This window comes from Etheostoma cragini, chromosome 10, assembly GCF_013103735.1.
Source record: "Etheostoma cragini isolate CJK2018 chromosome 10, CSU_Ecrag_1.0, whole genome shotgun sequence".
Lineage (NCBI taxonomy): Eukaryota > Metazoa > Chordata > Actinopteri > Perciformes > Percidae > Etheostoma > Etheostoma cragini.
The window spans coordinates 16,140,818-16,168,317 of NC_048416.1; the positions used below are offsets into that span (position 1 = coordinate 16,140,818).

At 41.2% G+C, this 27,500-nt stretch overlaps 1 protein-coding gene and 1 long non-coding RNA gene across 5 annotated transcripts in view; one reads left to right on the forward strand and one right to left on the reverse strand.

The window, feature by feature from the left end:
* The window catches only part of LOC117951467 (Kv channel-interacting protein 1-like), a 43,791-nt gene that overhangs the window by 12,631 nt on the left and 3,660 nt on the right, over positions 1 to 27,500 (reverse strand). The window contains exons 1-2 of one of the 4 annotated variants that reach the window (XM_034883179.1): positions 19,062 to 19,124; positions 17,510 to 17,663 (exon numbers count right to left, since the gene is read on the reverse strand). The exons of 2 other annotated variants lie outside the window; for them this stretch is intronic. In XM_034883179.1, the coding sequence (XP_034739070.1) occupies positions 17,510 to 17,567 (58 nt within the window). In that variant the 5' untranslated portion in view covers positions 17,568 to 17,663; positions 19,062 to 19,124. Of the gene's footprint in view, positions 1 to 17,509; positions 18,162 to 19,061; positions 19,125 to 27,500 lie in introns of those variants that run through there. One more of the 4 variants, XM_034883180.1, reaches the window with a different exon arrangement.
* The window catches only part of LOC117951474, an 18,092-nt gene continuing 17,034 nt past the window's right edge, over positions 26,443 to 27,500 (forward strand). The window contains exon 1 of the long non-coding RNA XR_004658192.1: positions 26,443 to 26,576. This is a non-coding gene — a long non-coding RNA (uncharacterized LOC117951474). The remainder of the gene's footprint in view (positions 26,577 to 27,500) is intronic.

The following is a 27,500-nucleotide window of genomic DNA, read 5'->3' on the forward strand; positions in this document are numbered from 1 at the left end:
CTTTTGCACTCCATCTCACAGCGCTCCTCCTCTCTTTTTCTCTCTCTCTCCTCTTTTTTTCCCCACACTCTCCCACTCTCTATCTTCCTCCCTCCAATTTCCTTGTTTTTCATTAGAGGTTGTAGCTTCCCTCCCTCTTTCTCACTCTCTCTAGCTCCCTCCCATCTACACACGCAAGCCAAAAGCCAAGCAGAGCATCAGTGATTCATATGAAATCACTGGGATCTTGATTCACTAAATTATAAATTAATATGAGTGTACCCATTGATTTGAGAACACTCTGGGAGTCACTCTGAGAAAAACAACAAACATGCCTTGTTACATTTCACACCTAATCACATCTGTTTCTCTCTGATGGAGGACAAATATGCAAATATATACAGCCTGAAATATTTATCTGAGAGGTAAATATGAAATATGGAGTTAAGGGAAAACATGGGATGAGAAAAAAATTATGAAGGGTCCTCATCATCATGGTTTGTTCATGAAAAGGCCACTTCAATGCATCAACACCTTCATTCATTCAATCCATCACTCCTGTTCATCCATCCATAATACCCCTATATATGCCCCCCCCCCCCACACACATACACACACACACACAGAAACACACACACATTAACAGGGATAAATGGACAGAGTGTGTGTGTGAGTGATGGCAGATTGGCTCCCAGGACAAGAAGAAAGGAACGAAAAGGGATGGGTAGGCAGGCAGCAGGAGAGCAGAACGGAGGGAAAAGGCTTAAAGTCAAGGATGTAAGAAGAGAGAGAGATTAAAAGCAGGAAAAGGCAAGACATGAAAAGAATGAGATATTTAAAAGGGGAGAAATTGAAGGATCATGACACGTGTCAGATTATACTGCAGGGGTGTGCTCTTGCCTGTGAGAACTGCACGCACACACAGATTAAATAACATTTTAATTAAAGCCCAATCGAAACAAACATGGTGTACAGTCCCACATAATGAAAGTAAAACCAAATTCGAAGACAGTTAAGGATGAAAACAGGTGATGTGCTTGTACAACAGGCTGCACATACAAAACACATAACCAGGAGGTTGAAGAAGGGCCCAGATTTTTTTCACTTTGAAGTAAAAGTAGCAATACCACACTATTACAAGTAGAATTCCTGCATAACTAAGTAAATGTACCAAAGTAGCAACAGACAAATCCTCTTAAGCATCAAGAGTAAATCCGGACTGGTCTCTTTCAAAATGATATATTGTTACACTCTATGGCCACTTTATTAGGTGAACCAGTACAATGTAATGCAACACAATACAACTGCTCTGCTAGAAAGTCTACTTTATAATGCCTAATAAAGTTGCCACTGAGATAACTAAATTACAGGATCATAATTATCAATGCAGTACTGGGAGAGACACATTTTAAGCTAGTTGCTAGTTGTGATAGAAATTTTAACTTCCTTATACAATGTTTGGTTGGATTTTATAATCTGTGTACACACACACACACACACACACACACACACCAAATAGCCCACTGTTTTCAGGGGCGAAAAGAAGACCAGATTATGTAAGTCTCCTCAGCCTGTACATAACCTCTCCACGAGATGTCATAAACGCCTCCCCATGGCACACATGGTAACTGGTCCCTTTGGGTTCGAGACTAAGTTGTACAGGCTCTAGGAGCAGCAGTGGGCACCAGAGACGCGGCATGCAGACTCATCGGTGAGTGGAAACGCCCTGATGCCCGTCAACCACTGTCCCAGCTATGGACAAAAAGTGAAGACCCCAACGGCGACAAAGTCGGAAGATGGTGGTGTTAGAACCACCACATCAGCTGGAAAGGAGGAAGAAGACAACCCCACAACCACATGGGTTAACACAGGAGGGTACAGAGGCTGGGGGGCGCAAACCCTGAAGACAAACCTGCACCTGTGGACAAGCACAGGCGGAGTCCAACCCCTGCAGCTCCTGCCAGACAAAGGTTGTCATGGGTTCTCTCATGCCCCTGGAGGTCATACGGTAGAAGTTAAGAGGTCTGCGCACCCACACCCTCACCTTAATCGCCCACTATGTGCAAGCTTCCTGCAGGGTTGAAGAACAACAAAAGCGCTGGACCTGATGGAATCCCTGCAGAGGTTTTCAAACAAGGAGGATACATCCTCACGCGTTGCCTGCACCTCCGGATCCAAAACATCTGGGAACATGGGACCCTACCACAGGATTGGAAGGATTCAAACATTGTGGTCACTTACAAACAGAAAGGAGACAGAGCAGTCTGCAGCAACAGCCGCGGAATATTGCTCCTTTCCAGGGAAAGTCCGGGCCAAGATCATACTCAGCAGATTGGTTGAGCACATCTCAGAAGCTGTGCTTCCGGAAACGCAGTGTTGTTTCCGTAAGACGAGATCCACAACTGAAATGGTTTTTGTCTTGAGGCAGCTGATGGAGAAGAGCCAAGGGCAACACAAAGACCTTTACATAGCCTTCATGGATCTCAGCAAAGCTTTTGACTCCATCAACCTTGAGCTGCTCTGGAAGTACCTCTCCAAACAAAGAGGACCCCCCACGTTTCTCTACATCTCATAGCAGCTGCATGATGGGATGCAAGCCAGAGTGCTCAAGGAAAAACTCCAGTCAGAGATTTTCAAGGTAGACGGTGTCCATGTGGAACACCAACTTGACGAAAGCCTTTTCAACATTTGTCGGCTCCAGGCCAGCACAAAGATAAAGACCCGCCAAATCTGTGAGCTTCAGTAGTCGGATGACTGTGCCGCCTTAGCTGACAGTCCAGACTGTATGCAGCATGAACTTAAGACAATATCTTGTCTGTACCAATCCTTTGGCCTACAAGTCAACATTAAAAAAAACAAGGTCATGTCCCATCTCACCGCGCCCCGCCCCGACATCCAACAGTTTTCACATAAACGGTGTTCCACTTAAAACAGTGGACCAAAGTCATAGACCTCATACCACCCACACCTCATCAACCTAGAGGCCTTCCAAATCCGCTGTCTACAGAAGATCCTAAGTTTATCCTGGGAAGATTGAATCCCCTATACAGACATCCTCAGCCACACTGACTATATCTGTATGGAAACAGCTGTGGCTCCAAAACATCTGCGCTGGATAGGGCCATACACACCAACATATGCCATCAAACACATGCTTGAACACCGCCTGCTTTAAGTCCTCTATAGTCAACCAATGGGAGCAAAGCGCTCCGCTGGAGGGCAAAAGTGACACTTTAAGGACCACACCAGGGACCTCCTAAAGCGAGCAACCATCCCCCTCACACAGCTTGGCAAGTCACCTGTGGCACTGCACACTCTCAAATACACCAAAAAAACAAAGACCGATGATCTGAGAGGCGCATCAAGAGACACCAGCGGGTGGCTGGTACCCCCCTGGCATCTGGTTTCCCCTGCTCCATCTGGGGACAAGCATGCCGCTCAAGAATTGGACTCAACACCCACGAGAAGTGGCACCAGCGGCAAGGTCGCTGAACCCCTCCCCGCTCCCACCCCATCCCTGGAGCAAGCGTCATCATCAAACACGATGGGAAGCTAAGAGAGTGCTGGATACTCAGCTCTCATCCACTCATCACTGGCTGATGACACAAGCTTTCCAAAATGAAAGTCACTAGCTTGAGGAAATGTAAAAATGTCACTGTCAACTATGATGAATAAAGTTACAGTTAGCTTCAAGGGTGAAAACATTTCAAATCTTATTTTTGCCAATAACTGAGCAAAACATGTCTATAGAGTTGCAAATACGTCTTCAAATGATGCATATGTTAGGTTTTACACCTAAATTTGTCATAGTTGATTTGGAGAATTGACATACTTTTCCATCAAGCCAGCCATCCGTAATAATGGTTCTGCAAATGTGGCAACTGCTTGAAATATCGGCCACTTTTTGTCTGCTGATGGTGAATAATGAACGAGGCGTGATTGTTTGGAAGCCATATGGGAAGATTTAGCTGGAAATATTTAGGTTGGCAAGTAAAAAAAAATAGCAATCTGCTTCTGTGAAAATCTGCTCATGAATGCTCGGATGTGTGTGTTTTTTTTGCACCACAGTGACAGAGACAGAATGGACAGCAGCAGGGAGTACGAATTTCACCCTGCCTACACACACACGTGCTTACACACACATGGAGGACACATATGTACGCACATATACTTCACATTCACCAGCCGTGGACAGAAAGAATAACTGATAATAGGATGAGGTGGAATCAAGTGGCATCAGCGTACAGAACCATGGAGCATGACCATTTCCTGCTACACACACACAGCTCATCCTCTCTGCTGAGGCCCTGCCTGTTTTGTGCATATAGGAATTTACAGGCTGTCAAAGTAAATATTTCCTGTCTTCACTGAACTCCATTTCATCTTTAGCCTTAAACCATATCTATCCATCTCTCTCCCCTTTCTTATCTTAAATTTGTCTCCAGGCATACAGCCAACACCAGCACACCTTTATCAGCCCATCTCTCCCTATACATCTCTGCGAACATATCAGCCTAGTGTTCTTGTAGTTTCAAACAGAGTTACCGGCTTGTTCCAATCTCAAAATCTCCATCACCCTCTATCTCCCTCTGGTCTCTAACAGGCCTGTTTCAACACACTGATGGAAATGTTTCTCTTTCTATTATATATTTTAAAGGATGTATGTAGAGCAGATAAAGAGAGCCAGAGGTTGGGGTGAGTGAGTGAGTGAGTGAGTGAGTGAGTGAGTGAGTGAGTGAGTGAGTGAGTGAGTGAGTGAGTGAGTGAGTGTGTGTGTGTGTTTGTGTGTGTGTGTGTGTGTGCGTGTGTATGCAGGTGTGTTGGTTTTTTGTGTACAACATTGCTGCTGAATTGCCTGGTGTTTCCCTGCAGGCATGAGGGACAGGCTGCAGACTGTTTTACAAGACCCCTGTCACACTTTTGGGGAAAGGGAGGATAAGAGACAGAACAGGTAGGACAGCGGGAAGGAAAAAAGCAGATGGAAACATATTTGGCAATGAGGAAAACACACCAAGAAAAGCTTCCAGCTGGAGATTAGAGTGCGATGCAGAGAGCAAACAAAAGAGAAAGAAGTGGGTAACAAGAGCTAGGAGAGTGGGCGAATGGAATCGCAGAAATGAAAAGGCAGAAAAGACAACGATTGAGACATGCAAACACTACATTTCCAGAGAAGGGGATGAAAGAACAAAGAGAATGAGGGGAAAATAATGGGTTGCCAGCTTTTATTAAGATCAAAGTGCCGGATGGAAGCTTCAGGCCTTCAAAGCAGCACATTCAGACCAACTTCCTTGCAGGCCTGCCTTATAAAAAGTCCAACTTTTCCTCCTAAAAGATTTATGCTAAAAATTATAGATTATGAATCTATCATGACACTGTCTTGTTGGCACACCAGGCTTTCGTAATTCCTCATCAGGGGCAGCGTGGCTTTGGACAGGAAAGAGCATATCTATTGGGAAAATCAATACTAATATCTAGTGTTGTCCAAATTACTTATCACACAGGCGCTCGTTTGTATCTTTATTAGTGGATGCTTGCTGAGCTTCTTGCCAGCTTCCATCACATTATGAAAAAGGGAATAATTAAAGGAGCCTCCGTTATTGATCTGTCAATATCTAGGGTGAGGGGGAAAAGAGTGGTGGAGAGCATAGATAAATGGAAGAAATGGTGATGGGTGTGAAGAGCAGAAATAATGTTAAGTGAGAAAAAGCAGGAGATAAAGTATGGAAAGGAGATAAGGAGTGATTAAAAAGGGAATCAATTAGAGAAACTAAAGAGACACAGACAGAGAAAGACTGGGTAAAGGGAATAGCAGTCTTCCCATTCAAAGCAGTTTCTGTTCCGCCATCATGCTGCGTTTCATTTACCTCGAGGTCGGACCTGGGGATGACGTAACACCCGAGTTGATCACGTTCCAGTTACAAGTCGGAAAAACGTGGGTAGAGGGACTGTAGCTAGTGTAGCCATTGCAATACCAGTTGATAACAATGCATACAGTGGTATTGAGCACATGCAAACACTGTAGCAACGTGACAAAAATAATACAGAAGTGCTAGAAACAGTATATTCATACAGCTACCACTACTGTTGATAGGCCGAGCATCAGGGTTAGTTTGGTTCTCTTGATTTTCTGAGTGGGAAATCTGACTAGTTGTGTTTCAGTTGATGTTTTTTGACTCATAGATAACTAATTTGACATGGGACAAAAAGAGATTTCTTTCCTGCAGGATTAAAAGAGCAACATAAAGAGCTCAAAGTGACTAAAGTCACTAAAGAGGCTGAGTTCCAACAGTATGTATTGGGTAGGGTTAAAATATGAATTGATAAATCCATTAGTCAATCAACGTGCATCTTAAATGAGAAGATTTAGAACAATTTTTGCCAAATCTGATAGTAAATAAATGGTCAGGTAGTCAAACAATTTAAATATGCAACCTTGGCCTCTAGGAGGTTATAATAATAATAATAATAATAATAATAATAATAATAATAATAATAATATAATAATAATAATAATAATAAAAAGATCAAATTTAAAATGTTCACAATGTTCATTAAATTAATGACAACATCAAACATTAAGGAATTTCTACAGAGCAAATGTATGACCCTTAAATTGTCAGATATCATGTATTAGGGAAGATTATTGAAAACTAACATAATTGCCCAAATAGTAAGTTAGCGGCACCCCTACAGTGCAACAATTGTAAAGAAAAAAGTATTAAATTGTAAACTTGCGAATTTTGTATTTATTTGTTGCTTTGTTTTAACACATGTAGAGTTGAATCTATCTATCAAGTGCATGACACAACTGTGAACCATGAGTCACTGACCTGATGCTTGTAAGGGCACAGGGATATATCAACATTATTTACAGCAAAAAAACCACACACACACAAACACACACACACACACACAGTTTGAATGTCAGAGATGATAAATGGCCTATTGCTTATTTCTTCTCACACATTTACTTCAGTTTTTCTGTATCTAGCAGATAATTGAAGCTGTTCATCTTTCCTCTGTCCTTCCTTCACACAGCAACAGATTTGTATTTCTCAGCGGTCACAAACCAAACTCAGAGGTATAGATTGTTGGTGACATGTGATCCCCTTTGTAATAGCTTGCTTGGTAACAATAAAAAAAAAGAAAAAAAAAAAGGTTAAAAGGTTTTTTAACTAAAGGTTATAAAAAGTGTTTCTGTAGAGCTTAATTAGTGTAATGAACATGTAGATATAAATTACTAATTTGTTGTGTTGCATAACCTTTACCCCCTCATTTTTATATTACACAGACACTGTACAGGATGGTATGGGAATGCAAGCTAAATAAAATTAAAAACAACATAACGTGTCTTTCCAATGAGAAGCAAAAGTGAGTCTGAAGAAGTGTTTGGAGTGTTTTTGTTTTAGTTTTATTCAATGGATTGGAATAAAGCTCTCCCTTCCCCCCCATGTTTCTTACCAACTTTATGAGGTTATTTAACATTAATATGCTTTCCCTCAGCCTGTCTATGGTCCACCAGTAGCTAGAAATAGCAATAAGTGTAAACCGAGCCCTGGGTATCCTTCTCTGCTTTGCCCGTCCAGAGAATTTGGCCAGTCCAAAGGAAAGAGAGAGACAGCTTTCTAATGAGCAAAGTCTCCACCTTGCCCCCCCCCCTCTCCTCCTCAATGGTTACAGACAAAGAAATGGCACATACTAAGGAAAGCTCATTGTGGGACTGGCTCTGGTGTCTGTAATTCTCCACCAAGGCTGAATTTCAGGAAAGAGACTTCTGATACAGTCTTAGGGGACCACAAAGTTAAAAGCATCCAAAAAGCAGAATGTGATAAGACCTTTAACTGTCATGACTAATTGACTAACTGTCAATAACCCACACCACCTCTCAAGACCATCTTTTCGGTGATTGGCTGGAGTGGTTAGTGGGGTTAATGGTTTGTATTTTGGTGCACTGCCTGTGCCTCAAGTGTTTGACGTTTATGACCCCTGTGTTGTCTCCCGAGACCAGGCTTTTCACAGTGTGAGAGGGGGGAAGGCAAAAATCAAATCACGCTGAAACCATGCAGGAACTTATAGTGCACCTTTAATGTCCAGTAAATGTCAAAAAGAGAACTGTTTTGATTTGAATCTAAACTTTCAGTTTGTCATAGTGTATGTGGTGTAAAATGCTACTTTGGCATCTACAGTTCAACAGAGTCTTTTTTCAGCTGTCACGTTAATTTTGTTCAAGATGTGCGTCACTGCTGTCATAACTCTGCATATAGGCCTGACCATATAGCCGGAGCTGAGTAGCTATCTATATTCATCAAATGCATTTCTCTCACTGGCTCCAGTCTTACACAGGCCTGAAGGCAAGCAGAGGGCTGAGCTGTCTATGGAGATAAATTGCATTGAAAATGTTGTTTATCTTTGATGAACAAAGCATTTGCCTACAAACATTTAGCGAATAAAGTATGCCTATCTTTATTTATATAGATTTCTTTATTTAATAAACTGCTCCAACGTGGGTTTAATTTGCAACAGTAAAAAAACAAACGCTGACAGAGGATCTTAAATGACAGACGGATTTTTTAAATGGAAATGATACTTTCTGCAAAAATCTAGTTTAGACCAGATTGTCAAGAAATATGAGATATGAGGTTGTAATATCTATCCTTACACACTCATACTAAGTCACACACTTACACACACATGCTTCCGGGATGGGATTTACCAGAAATACATTTATGTTGCCATGTGACTAATAAAGCTCTTTTTCTGTCCTAATTTGCCCTTTTAGCGCACTTCTTTTGATGTGCATGGATGAGGGGGGGGGGGGGGGGGGGGGGGGGGGGGGGGGGGGGGGCTGTAAAGCATATTAAAGAAACAGGGCTCCTCTTAGCTATTTAGCCCTGCAGCAGATGAAAATATAGAACGAACCATACTTGTTCTCCAGAAGACCCACATACACATTCATGTACACTCACAAACACATTTACATATATTCTGCCAGCCCCAAACCAAAACTTTACATTAAAGCAGTTGGAAGGATCTTAGAGGAGGGCAAGGCTATCTTCTGTTCAAAAACTCACACATTATTAGCGCCGACATGAACGCTTCTTGGATTCGTTACTCGATTGATCTAGTGCACCATCTCAAAATATTCCTCCTTCGACAGTTGCCCGCCAAGGTTTAGTTCAGTCTTACTGTTCTATTTAGAGCTGGAAACCCTTCTTCAAGACACTATATTTTTTATTCGTACAGACACAAATCCCATTCAAGGGTAGATTGTTTCCTGCCTTCTGCAACGTTATACTCTGAAATTCCTTCAGCTGTGATTTATCCTAACTCTTTATCTGACCATTGTGTTATCACATCACGGCTCACACTTGCCAAGACTCTAATTAAGGCAACAAGATGGCACTTTAACAACACATTACTTAAAAACAACGAGTGTTTCAGAAATACCTTTAAAACATTTATCTCAGAGAATGCTAACTCATTAGAGGATCCTCGAGTCTTGTGGGGCGCAATTAAAGGATTTGTGAGAAATACAACTACTTCCTTCGCTTCTTACCTTAATCGAACAAGGCTAGGCAAAATTAATTCACTTGAAAATCAATTACAAAGGCTAGAACAGGCTCAGTAGGTGGATGGCGCCTCAGAGGACAGTAAAAAGAAAATTAACGCAGTCAGAATGAAGTTGAACAACATTTTGAGATGATGAGCTGAATTTTAAATTCATAGGACTAGAAGGAATTATTATTTTAATGGCTTGAGGCCAAGTCACCTGCTCTCTCTTACTCAGCAAAAATGTGAAAAATACTCCAACATTACAGCTTTCAGCTCAGACCAAAAATTGCTGACTGCTCCCAAAGAAATCAATACTGCTTTCCAAAATTTTTATGCAGACCTATACAAATCTAAAGTGTCATTGGATAAAACTAAATGTGACACCTTTTTACAAGATTTAGAGCTCCCTAAGCTTAGGCATGATGATGCGCCTTGGGGATATGCCTTGGGGAACCAATCACTCTGACTGAGTTAAGAGGTGCTATAGCTGGAATAAAAAAAGGCAAGTCTCCGGGATGGGATGGAATTCCCCAAAGGTTGTATTTCACCTTTTTTTGGAAGAAATGGGGCAATACCTTTTAGCCATGGTTTATAAAGCTGTTTAAGTTGGCGTCTTTTTAAATGACATGAATGCCGCCTTGATAGTTGTATTAATAAGGTCAGCACTAAATTTGGAAATTTTTCCTTCATTAGGTAATTTTGCCAATAGAATTTTCTGGGCGTCAATGATAAAATTGAGGCGGATCTCAATAGATGGTCTTGCTTGCCAAAATCATTACAAGCACATGTGTCAATTGTTAAAATGGATGTTCAATGTTGCCCTTACCACCTGGAAGAGGGTCCAGTCTCTTTTGCGGGGGAGGGAAAATGGCCACGTGTGAAGTTGACAACACTACAGTGACATAAAAAAAGAGGGTGGTCTTTCTGTGCCTAACTTTAAACATTTTTATTTAATCATTTAAATTGAGACCACTCACAGATTGGATTAATCCCAATTATTATTCTTGTTGGAAACCTAAAGAACAGAACCTAGCATCCCCAAAGAGACTGGAGGATCTGATTTACTCTGCAGTCCTTTTGAAACAAGCTAAGCTGCAGCTTGGTCCCATAATGAGTTTCCTCTTATCAACATGGCTTATTGCTGAGAAGGAATCTAAGAGTAAATGTAAATGGCACCTGAATAGTCCACTCTTCAACAACTATTCCCTACTCATTGGGGGGGTCTCATTCTCCTCCCCGGAATAGAGCTCTAGGGCTATACATGATACATGATGTATAAAACAAGTACAGGCTTTTTGACTTTAATGATCTTAAACTGTCTTACCAATTGCCTGGAACATCTTTATTTCTGTACTTTCAACTACAATCATGTATGAAAGCATATGGAGTACCATAGGGTTCTCTCTTTGCATTCCATTCTGTACAACAGAAGCCAAAAAAGAGGTTTGGTCTCCGGAACATATTCACTTATCCGGGATGCCGGATCATAAAACCCTCCCTATTTACCGTGTTTGGGCTAGCAATCTGGAAGTCTACAGCGAAAGGGATTCACTGGACTGGGATAAGATTTGGTCCACGATTGTCTTTGCTTCTAAAAACCCAGACCATCAACAGATCCATTTCAATTATCTCCACAGGACTTACCTCACTCCTAGGAGAAACTTTCTCATGAAACGTTTAACATCTCCAATCGGCACACTGTGCTTAGATGGACTCATAGGCTCATGCATGCATATGTATTAGGAATGTAAGGATGTGAGGCTTTATTGGAGTGAGGTCTGTGCTACTTTGTCTAATGTACTGGCTGTCACTGTACCATGTTCTCCCGCTGTGCTGCTCTTGAATGAAACCTCCTCACTAAAGATGACATGTTGGAAAATATGTATGCTCTTAACAGGCATAAATGCTGCCAAGAAGATGTTGACTTTAAGCTGGAAACCTAAACATACAATGACTAAATCCCAATGGATTAGCACATACATAGACATAGTCGCCTCTAGACCTTTTTAATTTAATTTAATTTATTTTTTTAATATTATTTTTTTATTTTTTCTACTCTTTTATGATTGCAATATGCCTGTATTGTTGTATTGCTGAATGATGTACTCATTTAAATTTAAAAACAACACAACAGAACACAAAGAGATGTGAGGGTTCTGGAGAGTGAAAGAGACACACAGAAAGAGACAGAAACCCTGAGAAAAACAGCAAAGACAGAGGAATAGCCATAGATCAAGAAGATAGAGCGGCTCAGGGAATAGAAGAGAAAAACTTAAAGAGGAGGAAAACATAAAAGACAAAATGAGGTGAAATGAGGTGAGAGCGAGCAAGACAAAGAGAGAGAAGGGTGAAAATTCACTTGACGGAGTAAAACAGTAGCTACACAGGAATGAAAGTGTAGAGGCAAAAACAAATGGAGCGAATGGCAGGGAGATGAATGTGTCGACGAGCTGCAGGTTTTGTAGTGTATAACACACCCGCTGAGATATAGTTTGTGCACAGTGACATTCTATATATTTATTTTTGTCCCAGGTGACAACAGATACAGATCCTGTGCATTCTTTAACGTTGACCTATAGCCATATGAGCTGGTCAGGACTCTGGCTAATATCTCTACATCTAGCTTATCTTGTGGAAAATCTGTGACTTTATGTAGGCCACAGCATCAGCTTCCTTTAGTCCTAACACTAAAAACAAAAACACCTGCTTCAGCACTATAAATGGCCCCAAATAGCGTCCAGTATACTCGTCACAGTTGACATGTCATGCGCCAATGTGATGTCATGGGAGTACCGTAACTGTTTATACTCGCGAGTGGTGGTTGCAACACTAATTGCAGACTTATCCTGAGCAAATGTTGTGCTAATGAGGAAAGGCTATCTAATTTGCTATTTCTACAGACTAGAAGAAGAAGAAAAAGATAAACAATGGCAGAACTCAAGATTCAAGATTTAAGATTTCTTTATTGTCATTCCACAGTACATTGTAGTAGGAAATTATGTGCAAAGTTCACAGCTTAAAAAATATAGCACAGAAACAATTAAAAACACCATAGAAAATCTAGACATTAGCTATATAAATAAAAAAATTAAAAAATGTATGGGTGTGCAGAGCATGTGGAGTATTAAATATAAATATACAAAGTCTGAAATAAAAGAAAAATATAATTATCTAGATATATACAGTATATATATATTTAAAATAGTGCAGTTGAGAATAGGGTGCAGTCAGAACAGATACTAAGGTGCATTCAAACAGATAATTATGTACATGAATAGTATTCAGGTTGGTCTGTTTTAGTGGGTTTTAGTGTTCAATATTTTGACAGCAGTGGGGAAGAAGCTGTTTTTAACCTTGCAGTCCTTGTTCTTAGACTGCAGTACCTCCTGCCAGAGGGGAGGTGGGAAAACAGTCTGTGGCTTGGGTGATTGGGATCCTTGATGATGTCCTTTGCTTTTGACAGGCATCTTTTTAGGGCCAGCTCCTGAATGGTTGACAGAGCAGTCCCAATACTCCGCTTAGCCATCCTCACCACTATGCTCAGCGCCTTTCTCTCTGTAGCTTTACAGATACCAAATCCGAGAGAAATGTTGCTGGTCAGAACACTTTCAATGGTGCCCCTGTAGAAAGTCAAGATGGATGGACTGAGGTGCGCCCTCTTCAACCGCTGCAAGAAGTGTAGATGCTGGTGTGCCTTTTTGATAAGGGAGGAGGTGTGCAGGTCCCAGGACAGGTTGTCAGCCACGTGAACCCCCAGGAACTTTGTGTGTTTTACTATCTCCACAGCCGTCCCATTGATGTCGATTGGGGCGTGCACTGGTGAATTTCTCCTGAAGTCAACCACCATCTCCTTGATCTTCTCAACGATCAAGGCTAAGTTATTTGTCCTGCACCAGTCTGCAAAAAGTCTCACCTCATCCCTATATGCCCTCTCATCTCCGTCCTGGATAAGACTCACCTCTGTCGTGTTGTTTGCGTACTTTATGATGTGATTGGTGCTTGACTTTGCACAACAGTCATGAGTCATTAGTGTGAAGAGAAAAGGGCTGAGAACACATCCCCGCGGGGAGCCAGTGCTCAGTGAGACGATGGTTATTGTGTTGTTCCCTACCCACACAAACGGAGGCCTGTCTGTGAGAAAATCCAGTATCCACTTACACAAAGGAGAACTTTTGCCCAGTGCGTCTGAGCCCAACTTGTTGACCAGATGCTGAGGGATTATGGTGGTGAATGCTGAGTTGAAATCACCAAACAGCATCCGCACAAGAGAGTTCTTCTCCAGGTGTTCCAGGCTAAAGTGCAGTTTAGTGGATATGGCATCCCCAGTAGAGCGGTGTGGGCGGTAGGCAAATGGAAATGGGTCCAGTGAAGCGGGAGGGCAGATGAGATGTGGTCCTTTACTAGTCTCTCAAAGAACTTCATTTAAGTGACAAGCTTATTTGTGGAATGAGACAGAATTTTTAGGGCTGCTTTAGTATCTGCATCGGGAGGTTTGTAGACAGCAGTGATGATTATGGCAGATAACTCCCTTGGAAGATAGAAGGTGCAACATTTAACTGTTAGGAGCTTGATGTTCAGGGAACAATAAGAGTGAATCTCATCTGTGTTCATGCGTGTTCATGTTGTTGATTTAGATGCGAACCCCACCGCCCTTAGATTTGCCACTGACGGTACCATTTCTATCTGCACGGAAAGTAGTTAGCCCCCCCATGCAATCTCTGTGACTGTGTCATTTAACCAGGTCTCAGTGAAAATCAGAGCACAACAATTCCTCACCTTCCATTTTGTTGTTCAGTCTGATATAGTCCAATAGTCTAGTCCAGTCTGATGTGGTCCAATATTACTGGCAGCATTGACGTCAAAGCTTTTATTTGATTCAATGATGTACTTCATTGGATCAAGCCTTTCATTGCCATAAAATAACTCATCTTAACCCAGTAAGTTTACAAGAGAGACTTGCAGTCACTCTGAAACTCAAATCATGGCGCACCAGAAAGATCTACGTCATTTTTACGTCATGTTGGCGTGTGCCAGGTTGGCTGCGGCGAAAGTCGAAAGGCCTTAAGTGGAGTACATGTGTTTAGAGCTTTTACACCAAAGCACTGTACAAAGCGCTGGGGATCAAACCACCAACCCTGATGGCCGTACCCAATATTGAGGTCACTGAGGTCCGGACCTACCTTTACCGTGGTGCTGTCTATACAGCCAATAGTGGATTAATAAACATTCAACCAAAGTCAAATATTTTTTCTTTCAATTCAGTTTGTATAATGAAAAGACTATGTCAATCACAGCTCAGCTTTGGAGAAGGGAAGACATACAGGACCCGACTGAGAGAAAAAGAAAGATAGAAGGTGAGAGAGGAGGAGCTCACTGCATAGTACTGCTCACTGTGCCCAGGATAGGATTAGCATCTCCCTGGGCTGTTTAACACAAACGCAAACTGACCTGACTCAATTCAAACAATGTAATCACTACAGAGATATTATGTTCTTTGGTAATTACAGTGAAACGTATAGGCTTAATTTAACAACAACGCAAACACCTAGCATGAGGTGTTCATAGATAATAAACACACAGACACACAAAGGGAAGGCCCCTTCCTACAGGTTTGAATGCATGCTGTGCGCTCCACAGTAGTTCAGATAGAAGTCATTTCTTATTCATTTGTTAACAAAGCAACAGTTAATATAGAAAATTTACAGAAATAATGAACACTTGGTAAACATACAGCACTTATTAACGTTGACCACGGCATAGTCTCAACATCTAAATGTGATTCTGAGATATCATCTGTTGTCCGTCAGCTGGTCTAAACTGCCAACTGTACCTTAGTAAAAATCTATCTGATATACATTTATTACAGTGGTGCTCATAAGTTTATGAACCCATGCTAAAGTTGACTAAATAGAGGATTAAAAAAATCATCTTTTGAAAATTGATCTTAATATCTTAGGAAAACTCCAACCTTTAAGGACACCATTTCCTTTGTGAATGTATAATGTATTGTAAATAAATACATGTTCTTCCTTAGAATACAGGGGGCATAAGTATACACAGGCCTATGTTAAATTTCCATAGAGGCAGGATCATTTTTATTTTTGTAGACCAGTTATTTCATGGATCCAGGATACTATGCATCCTGATAAAGTTCCCTTGGCCTTTGGAATCAAAATAGCCCCATATCGTCCCATACCCTTAACCATACCTAGAGATTGGCATGGTTTTATTGAAGTTAGCCTAATAGCCAGTTTGATTTGCATTGAGAGATGATTTTATGGAAAGTACCCCATGCCAATCTCTAGGTATGGTGAAGGGTATGTTTCACTCCAGGCCAGGAGTGGTTAGGGTAAAGCCCAGGTTAAGTCATGTCACAATTCAAATCTTTTTGATTATGTCTCTTCACATCTAAAAGTCATCATAGTCATCTCACACCTCTGCCTTGCAAAAAGTCGGACTGTATCTTAGAAATATTTTTTATCCCGAATAGTTCGAGATTCTCAGTTGCCCTATGTTGTGTGGTGATCAAGGATGGGCCAACTCTCCTTGCAAAATGAATTCTGCCCTGCTTTCATTTGGACACTTTTCATAACAGCAGCAGATGGTGAAACACACACACACATTCAGTTGACACTCACACTGCAGCCCCATGAGGAGCAACCTCGCCTCCTCTCCTTAACTTTTCCTTAATTTTTCATTCCCAATTTTACTCATCTACCACCCCCTTTCTTACACCCTACAGTGTAAACTTCAAAGTGGCTGATTTAGAAGTTACCCAAACTGGAGGAGAGCTTTAACCCGTCTAAAAAGCTAAGAAACACATTCAGTTGATTTGTAAACATTGTTGCCTTCCATAACTAGTAAATGGGATGGAAGACAATTTGTTTTAGTAATTTTCTATTGGTTTCATATTTTAGGCTCCACAACGCTATGAATACCTGTATTATATAAAACCATTCATTGGCTTTCTAAAGTGGTTTTGCAGCTATTTTGAATACTCTGTGTGGTCTGACTGTAGTGTTTGACAGGTAAACCCCAGAAAATACAGACAGCTGAGAAGCATTCTCCTTACACAACATTCCCAGATTATAATCTACATCACTTACATGTTTTTGTCACAGTAAACACAGCCTGTTTAGAAGGATCTAACTATGGGTGAAGGCTCCAATAAGGAATTTTTCTCCTTCCTCTTTTCCTGAATGTGACAGCGTGGTGATCAATAATCTGACTTCTGCTTTCTGTCTCTTCAGTCTGTGGGATGCAGCTCTGTGTCTGCTGGAGATAACCATCAGGTTTAAGGTCAACAGACGCAGGACAGACCATGGGCAAAGGCTGATAGATTACGCCACAGTAGTTTACTGCGCACTTACACGCACACAGCTGCCACAGCCGCTACACAACATACACAAAAGCCATGCCCCACTTACACATGCCTACATTACCCAAGTGAAGTGTGCACATAAATATTTCCATGGACAAAGCTGCACACACTTATTCATGTCTATGAACCCACACACTAGAATGCATGCACCAAGTGTCAGTGCCAGTATCCTCCTGTCAAACAGTAGCAGGGCAGACAGGAAGCAGGTTGGTTTGGAGAGCGGACAGGGGTAAATACCATCACCTTTTATAGACATGCCCAATGGCAGAGCGGCACACACACACACACAAACACTGTATCTAAATCCACATGACAGATGACCTGGAGAATGCATCATAAACCAATAATGAATAAAACTTGTATGCCGACTTTATACATTGCTGTATGTTCAGCTCCTTCCCATAATGCACTTTTTGTGGATTCAGAGCCTACATACACAACTACGTCAGTAAGGCACAAACACGCAACATGACAGGTGCTCCTCTCAAGTGACAGCCATATGCATGTGAACACACATGCACTACACGCTCACACCAACATCCTAAATGTGTGTTTGCGAGAGAATTTTGATCATTTCCACACAAAAAAAATTCTTACCTTTGAGGTAGTTTACCTGCTTGGATTGCATGGTAAAGGTTCCCATCACGACACCCATGTTGACTTCTGGCCGTAAACAGGTTGTGTGTGCTATAGCTTGTGTGTGTTCTGCCCGCCTATAATTAAGGTGTGCTAGCGAGTGTGCGTACAGTAGCTGTGTTTGCGTGTGTTGTAATTAAGTTAGTCCATTAGCCAGCTGTTGTATGTGTAGAAGTACAGATATCACTTCTCATGCTGCCTCACAACCACCCTGCTCTGCTGCTCTGCTCGAGGGTGTGTGCGTGTGTCCGTGTAACTGACTGAGTGAGTGAAAAAGAGAAAGAGATTACATGTGAAAGAGAGGGAGCGTGAATGAAATAGAGGGCGCACGCACTCTCAAGCTACCTTTGTCTACGCCGTCACTGAATCTCCCTAATTTACATTCTTTCGATCTCTCCCTCTCCCTCTCTCTTTCTCTCTCTCTCTCTCTCTCTCTACCATGCAGACCCTCCCCTTTCCTCCTCTTCCTCTCTATCGTCCCTCTCGCTCTATCGTCCCTCTCTCTCTCGCTCTCTCAGTTTTACCCCCGCCACCAGTCATTCCATCAATTTCTATGTGCGTCTGTATGTAGCTACCTCCCTCTGTCTCTGCTTCTATCTGCTCCCTTTTCCCTATTCGTATCAGTCGCTCTCTTTGTCTGTCTGGTGGGGAAAGAGGGATTGCACACTGTTGCACAGTAAAAGCCAGAGACACAGAGAGGTAGAGGTTCTGTATAGGGAGAGGGAGAGAAGGGTGTGTGTGTGAGAGGAGGGGAGGAAAACACTCATGGGAGAGTGTGAGAGATAAGGAAACAAAATTGAGATAATTATGAGGAGGAAGAGTAGAAAAGGGGAGAGAAGGAAGTGACAGAGACAAATTAGTAGGATTCACAAACGGCGGGGGAGGCAAAGTGAGGTGGTGAAGGTGGGAGGGAAGGGGGTGAAAAGGAGAGATAGAGAGGGATGAAGAGTGCCAGAGGTGAGGGGAGATAAGGGGGAGTAGACTGATCCATTCCGCTTTGCTATTCAGCAGGCAAACGGTCTGACTGTGGAAAGTAATTTCTCTAATATTGTATATATATACATACATACATTAAGATATATTGCCTTTATGAATATCCTGTGTAACTTGGTTCAAGTAGAGTATAAAGTTGAAGAAAAATGTTAGACAGAATGGGTTCAATAAGATTTTAATGTGAGATTTTGGAACATTCTTAGAACAACTTAGAACATTCTCCCCTCCCACTGACCAAATTAGACCATGCCCAGGAAACAGAAGATAACACTTCTCCATAAACTTCTTACCATTAGATTTGGTCAGTTTTGGGGTTGGTTTGTGTTTATGGTCCCACTTTATATTGTGGTGAAAGCTTGTTTTTTACATGGAAATTTCCCAGGAACAGTCAGGCATCTGTAGGAGACTGAGAATAAAAAGATGGTTTGTGTTGTTAAAGTTACCCTGAGGTTCGAGCCTAAATAGCCCCCAGTTTAAAGTGGAACAGTGTTCCTCATGTCTGCAATGGTCACAGTGGTGCCTGTGTGTGTGTGTGTGTGTGTGTGTGTGTGTGTGTGTGTGTGTGTGTGTGTGTGTGTGTGTGTGTGTGTGTGTGTGGGCGTTTGTGTGTGTGTAATTATTTTGCTAGCAGGTGGGTCATGGACAAAGCCCTGTACATCTGACACCACTACATTTGCAGAAGCACCACTTTCAGCAAAGGTCAGCACTGGCATAAACACGCTTCATCAGACATGTTTTTGCTCTTGAGTCTACTGATGAATCCATCACACAGATACACTACCAGGCCACACGTCTTCTAGGACAACACAACCAGGAGAATCATGGTAGTCCACCACACACATGCACTAGTCTGTTAATCATGCTTGACCCCTTGCTGCCCTCGATGTAACACCCCTCTATTGAGATTGGCGTGCTGCACCGATGCCATTGACTGCAGCACCTATTGAAATTCCTCACATGGCTTTAGTTAAGAAAACATTTCACAGCCTAGCCATCGCTGTGGCTGAGCTGAGGCCATCAAGGCCAAAGATAAAGCCATTAGACCAGGGCATTCATTAAAAGCTACTGCACGCTGAGGATCAATGCAGAGCAAAAACAAGAGAAATGGAAGGAGGTGTAGAGTAGATGAGAGAAAGAAAATAAAGAAGAGAAAAGAGGCAGAGAGAGATAGATAGACAAAGAAAGTAACAAAAAGGAGCACTGCAGAGTAAGCTGAATGATGAGAGACATTTATAGGTATGCAGGAGCTCACTCTCATCACACACACACACACACACACACACATGCACACACCATCCTCTTTCTCAATATCAAACAATAATACGTTTCACACACAAGCACACATCCAAACACCCACGTGTCAGCCTGGCAATAAATAAATGGAGAAAATAGGTTTTTAAATACACACTACAGCAGCAACACACAGACACGCTGATTAAATTCTGAATCCTCGGCTGAACAGACGAGATAAGGGAGCATGATTTGCTGTAGTGCTGATGTTTAACATGCACATCTATCAGAGGAGAGAAAGCCTTTGGTTGAACAAACACATTGAAAAAGAAACAGTGGAAAAGCAGGAACAATGGGCCGTTTTGATCAGGCTCTGCAAAGTTGACTTATGACTCACAGTTGACTTGAACTTATTTGAATTGGAAAAAATGCAATCAGTGAATAAATGAGATCGAATAGAACAGGGAGTTTGACCTTGGTGAAAGTAGTTCACAAACTAACCTAAAGAAGATAAGATGGTGTACAACGTTAAACTGTAAATGTACTTTGTGGTTAGATTGGCATTAAACACTGAGTCCGAGAATCCACAGGCAGTAAAAAAAAAAAAGACTTGACTTGTGTGAATTCACAACAGTGAATTGCTCTTGGGTTTACACTAAAATGTATCCTTTTGTTTAGTTTCTGTGCTGTTGCAAAAATGGAATAGAATTGTCTCAACCTAACATTTCAGACATATAGTTTGAGCAACTCCAGCTTCTTCAGCAAATAGAGCTGACCAAAGTACAGAACTTCGGTTGGCGGTAATAAGTGGGATCTCCGCTTACACCCTAAAGATAGTAAACCCAGGAGAAGAAGACTTGGGTGCTTTACTTGTACTTTGTGTACTTGTACTAGGAGTTGTAGGCACTACATCATTGACATGGCAAGGACTCTGAATTACCCTGGGAGTGAAAGAGCATTGGAATCATCAGCTGTCCATAAAAAAACATATCAGACCAAAAAGATGCCACAACAGTGGATGACTGGAGAATGTATATACAGTGTGGCTGCAGCAGGGCCGCTACAAATGTCATTTTGTGGCATGTTCTGAAAAAGCTAATGCTGTCTCTTTTTTCCTAGACAGCAGGTTTCCTGGAATAAACTTTGTAATTTGATTTTTATTATTACTGTGACAATAGAGAGTCCTGGGACTGCTTTTTAGTTGGTTCAAGTTGTTGTTTTGGGTTATTAAGACTACTTATTTAGCCGGTTGGTCACATAAAATTGTACAGCACAACGTAGGGAAATTCAATATCTGCATTAAACCCAGCATTAGAAGTGGGCGGACGCACAGCGCCCGGGCAGAACCTTCTTGTGTTCTTACACTTTAACGTGCTGACTGGAGGAGATGGGGATTAAACCTTCAGTCTTTTGGTTGAAAGACAATCCGTTCTACCTCTGAGCCCCCTATTGACTTCAAGAGGAATTTCGTTTATTCCCAGGTAAATATTTATGAATCGTTAACTTATTATTGCAAATTTTACTCTTCATTCATGCTGAATTGGATGTTTAGCTAATTTAGGCTATATTTCGGAACTGGAACTTGAATGGAAGTGTACTAACTGACTCTCTAGTGTACTTAGAAATAATACCAAATAACTTGGTTCTTTCCTAGGAATGTATTAAGAAATGTTATTATGGGAATTACTAGGAGTTTAGGGATCAGTAAAGTTATTTGAGGAAGTCAACCTTGAGTTGAGGATATTTCATCAAATATTATCCCAACCTGCAATAATCTTCAGCAATATCTACTGTAATCATCTTCAAGGAATTTAATGAATCTTTAAGGTACCCATTACATTACATTACATGTCATTTAGCTGACGCTTTTATCCAAAGCAACTTCCAATTAAGTGCTTTCAACCCTGTAGAGGAAAAATAGTAGTAGTAGTAGTAGTACAAGTAGTAAGTGCAAGTACATTAGCTTTAGATTTAAATGAGCAACACTACAAAGAGTTATGTGAAAGTGCAGTTTCAAGAATATATAAAGAACATACGTATTTATATATTTTTGTTTTGTTTTTTTCCCTCTCTCTTCATGTTTCTCCAAAGTGTAGTCAGACGAGAGGTGTTTTTAGCCTTTGGCAGAAGATGTGTAGGCTTTTCGGCCATCCTGATGAGCTCCCTCATTCCACCATTTGGGAGCCAGGACAGTAAATAGTTAATGACAAATACAAACCGACAACATAACTAAGGCATTAATAGTGGTTTAAACAAGAAACCAAAATAGCTTTGCTGACCTGCACTTGCAGTGCAATAACACTAAACAGCAACAAGTTTATCACATTAGGCCGAGCGCCAAACTCTTCCAAGACATTAAGCCTCACATTGTCTGTGCTGCTACACAGTCCTCCTCTTCTTCATCATTTATTAACCATAACACAATGGACCTTTTACTAGACTGAGATGGCTGCCTGGATGAATGGACAGATGGCAAGGAAAGAAAATGATGGGGTTAGACAGCGGGTTGACTGTCAAATGCTTTCTACCTTCCCCTCGTCTACTTCTACTTTTCCCTCTTTCTACCTTGCAGTGTCAGAAGGTGTTGACAAGCAGAAGAAATGTGGCAGACAGGCAGTGAATAATAAATTGGCTGGTTAGTTGCTGCCCGGTCTTATCAGATTAAGGAAAGATGGAAACTGTCATAATGATGACCACATAGAGGAGAGGAGATTAGAGCAACGAGAGCAGCGGATTGGGAAGGCAGCATGGAGGGAAGGAAAGAGGAAGCCAGTGAAGAAAACGAGACAGGGGGAAATAACTGTAAGAAGGAAGAATAAGAGAGTGAGGTGATGAGAGTGGAGAATTTGGAAGGTAGGATAGATGAGAGGAGGTTAGGGAGGGAAGATGGAATTAGAGCAGAGAATTGGAAGGAAAAAGTTGCTGTAGATGGGTGAGTAGGGGTGGGGTCGATGGAATGAGGGAGAGTAGAAAATGACAGAAACAAGATGGTGGGACAGAACAGAGGGAGGTAGGCAAGGCAGAACACAGAGATTGAGTGCTGTACAAGATGGGGAAGATGCACCGGGCCACTAACTGGTTCAAACAGGCTCAGTGTCGTCTGAGTCATCAGAACAAACAGATTAATTTACTGGAGTGAGGAGTGGAGGGGACGAGCTTAACCGTCCTGACAGACATAGGAATGAGGTGTAATGCCGCTGAGGTCAGCCGCTGCTACATAGACTACAAACTTACACAGTCCAAGCTGTGCAACAAGGCTGGCAGCAATCAATGTGCAGAGACGGAGTCAACGACGCCAGAGCCATTTTGCCTCTAGAATGACAATGTGCTAAAAATGCTGATCATCATCACTTAAAGGATTGTTTCCCCCATTTTACAAAAAAATCAATGTAGATCTTTATCTTTCAAGCCATGCAGCTAGTTGCGGTTTTGTTCATTTTACCAGCACAATGGAGATGAATACATATTTGCTGGGGTGCAAAAACATTGAAAATTAATCAACATTTTTACATTAACAATGAAAGACATGATGATGTATGTGAGAGGGGTTTAACACCCATTACACACTACCTGCTAAGTACCAAATGGCTGCCAATCACATTTAGAGACCAGCTGGTGAACATGGTAGAGCATCTATCAGCTACAGAGCCAGATACTTCCCTCAGGAGTTGGTGGGTACCAAGAAAGATAAAAATATTGGACTCACATTCGCCAGGAGCCTGTAGCAAGAAGCTAGATTATCCAGTTATCTTTGAACTTAACTCAAGTTCTCCAGTAATACAAAGCTGGCTCACTTTCATACTTTCAGCCAGTGGAGATCATTACGATAACTTATGCTTTACGACTCCGGGTATCGTCAGACCCGACCAATGACCAATCACAGCACTGGAAGAGAGGACATATCTGTGATCATTCCTACAGGATACAGACACGGACAAAAGTGTTTAAGGAAAGTGATAAGTAATACAGATCAATAGCCTACATGTTTTTATAGATCAGTCAAAGCGTTTTTGTTGGCTTTCTATCACATCAAATAAACCAAAAAAGGATGGGCTACTTAAAAATGATTAAAGTGGCATTTTCATTGTACAACTTAAAAGGTAAGAATTTGACAGTGTCATGTTTACAGCTTTCTCTGCTGTCTCACAGACTAAATAGTTAATCAATTACTGCAAGAAATAAAATAACAGGGAGGTTGATCATTAATGAAAATAATCTTAAATTGCATCCACTTTATTTCAATGCTTGTAGCATAAAATGATGTAAACGATCCAGAGTTAAGGTGAGATATGTCTGCTACTATTATTGTTTCTGTATTACTTAGTGCTAATTGGCAAATTAGCATGCTAATATGCTAAGCGAGACGAATGTAAAAATTATACTTGCTAGACATATTGTCATGGTCATCACGAGTCAACGTGAGGAAACCTGCTTTTTCAACAGTAATTGGTCTGAGCTGACCACAGCTTTTACAGACTGATCAGTGGTTATATCTGAAAGAACAGGGACGTGTATGGGTGAGTGTTTGAGCTTTTCTCTCGTCTATTTCTCACTTCAAGACCAACAGCTGTATGCCGCCCACATACTTCCTGTGACCTGTCAACTTTGCCTCCACCATCTGATCTGCTCCCTCTGGAAGATACACAGATGACGCATTCAACGGAGCTGGCTAAAACCCAGTCAACTTGAGGTGGACTTGCATAGGACAGATACCAGTAAGCAATACAATAAATCCAAGCTGTTAACGATTCAATTTTCAGCTTGCTTTAAATATTTACCGTGTTTTTTTGCCATAATGTATAAATGTTACAGTATCAACTTGCCTGTGGCTACGGCAGTACTCAAGCCCCACCTCTACTATTCCTGGACGCAGAAAATAAGCACATGACACACCAGGCTGTAAGCTTCTTTGAAAGTTCAAATGAAAATTACACTTTTGTTAACTGCAGCTAAGCCTTTTCTTCTTTACCTAATATATTCAATTGGTTTCTTTGAACTGAATGCAAACACTTCTATTGCCTGTCCCCTACTGTCTCTTGTTCCATTCCTCAACAGCAGATGAGAGTTATGAAAGTGTTAATTGTATGCACCTTGGAGATTGATTACAGAGCTGGGGGGCTAGAATGGTGTCTCCTCCCCTGAGAGCATTATCCATAAGAATTCTGTTGTATTATATTTTGTATTAAACATGCATGGTGTCTCCTATGGCATATTTAAAGTGATATGACAGCATTGTGGAACTAAGCAGCATCACAAACAGGTGTAGAGCGCACACACAGGGAAAGGAACACACTCTTATATGCACATCAAAGCTTGTGTGCTAACTTACATAAGTGCAAAAAGTGCAATCATGCATATACACAAACAAAAACACACACCCGTCTTCACACACCCAGCTCTCTTTTCTCATACTTAACTTTCCTACTTCCAATCCTTCTCTAAATACAGATGTGCAGTTAAGTTCGCCCAACTCAAAGAGGGATTAAGTGAATAGCAAAGTGAATATCTAATGAAGAAAAAAGGAGCTTCTTGCTGAATGTTTCATTAAAGGGTCTATTTTTGTTTTCAGTTTGTGTTGATTCTAGCAACCGTTGTGGACCAAGCAGTAGTGTTTGTATCTGCTGTCGTAAAGGCCTTTTCTTTATAATGCTATATTACATTATGTATAGTCTATATCCACAAAGTTACACTTCCAGGATTGCTCCCAGTGTGGCCAGAAATTCCGCTGGATGTCACTTTACCTTCCGCTTTCTTTGTGTTTTAATTTTAAACTTCAGTCAAGTTATGAGGACTATGCTTATCTCCAATCTGAGTTTTCTGCTGCACAACTAAAAAATAACCTTTGAACGTACACATGTTCCACCAAAACAAGTTCCTTCCCGTGACATCGTGGCTCTGTCCTGCGCTTAGCACCGCCCAAGACGATTGTGATTGGTTTAAAGAAATGCCATCCCAGAATGCTGTATGGACTAGCCAGACCCTCCCCCGCAGCAAGGTCTGGCAACGCGAGACTACCCTATGTAGCGTCACCGGGAGGTCATATAGTTCAACATTTTACAATAAGAGAATGCATTACAGATGTATTGTTGTAGTTCAACTGTTGCATACAGTAACTTAGCCTACTTCAGATGTATCGTGAGCTAAACCAGGTATCACGTTCAGGTATCACTGTCACTGGGAGTGGTGGATTTTTGCAAATTGCACTACAGGCTCTAGATAGTGCCAGAGGAGCCAGATTTTTGACTCAATTACCTTCTTCATGTAGTTCTACTCGAAGATGGGGTCAGTTTCAGCAAATATGACAGAAAGGTAGTTTCACAAGGCTTACCTACATTATCTTTATAAATATAAAAACCCGGGTGCTAAATGGAAGGGGGACGCAATTTAATGTTGGCTACCGGTGTACAACCACATTGCGCATTGTAAAGTTATTTTATAAAATGAAATTAATATATTAGATAGCCTACCTAAGGGCCAATTTGGATCTGTTTTGAATAATTGTCTCCATCTGTTGAAAGCTGGCCGAGTGTAACTTGGATATTGCCCGTTGTCTTTCACTTTCCATTACAGCTTTTATTTGCTCATTAGGTTTTTTTCCTTTTTCCTGTGATGACCCTGACCCAGTATCAGCCATAACTACAACAGATAACATCTAAAATAAAATACACTTTTTCCTATATAAAGAAATCTCCTGTTACTCTTTACCTGGCTGGATACTCACTAACACAGGCTTTTCTGATGTTGCACCGAAATCTGTGACCCATCAAAATGTGTGCTCTGTAGCGCTGTCACCCTGCCGTAAATCGTTTAGTTTCTGTTAGACTTGTTTGCTGTTAGAGGCAATTTTTGATCGTCAAATGAAAAATTACACAGTTTTAGAAAGATTCATAAAGTTACATATGCAGTAGTTACTTTGCTACGATGAACTTTCAGTTTGAAAATCTACAGTACCTCAGTGTCACTCATTCATCAACAATCAGAGGAAGAGCTGCTTCATCAGCAGGCACTTTGGGACACTGAATATTTAATGCTTTACTTGGTTAAAACTCAACTTCATTTTAGTTCTGAGCTTCCCTGACAACGTGGGATTTTCACAGTAATTGGGAGGAATAAGAAAGAGGAATCTGGTGCCCTCTGCTGAGTAGTCTACTCATGACTGGGAAGAAAAAAAATAGTAAGATTTAGTATAAAATGTAACATTTTGAAAAACTTTTCCAATAAAAGAAACTAGCAGCCATGGTATTTAAATACAATTTTTCAATAGTAGTTGCCAAAGTATATACCAAGGTATTGAGCCACATTAAAATGACAGTGGGGTCATTTTTTGCGGTTGTATGTTATTGTCAATGAACAACATTTTTTTCATTTTCATTTTTTTTCTTTCCTTTTAGAAATTAGCTCCTTCAGTCGCGTCAGTAACAGACAGGACGGGTAATTAAGATTGCATGTTGCTCTTATTCCCAACGCAAAAGCGCTTTGAAGACTGAGAGGAGTCAGCGCATTTTAAGTTTTATGTTTTGTGCCTCTTGTAAGTTTCCTCTGAAGTAGGTTTGTTTCTGTCAAACATGTTTGCTTCATGAAATTATGTGAGTTGGTAAACCAGACACCCAACAGGATTCAATACAGGCCATACGTTGGATTTAAATGTCCAATTGGTAATACTGACAGCTAGCATATGCAGTTCAAATTCAGGAGCGGGGGGGGGAACTTACTACATTTTTACAGGTAG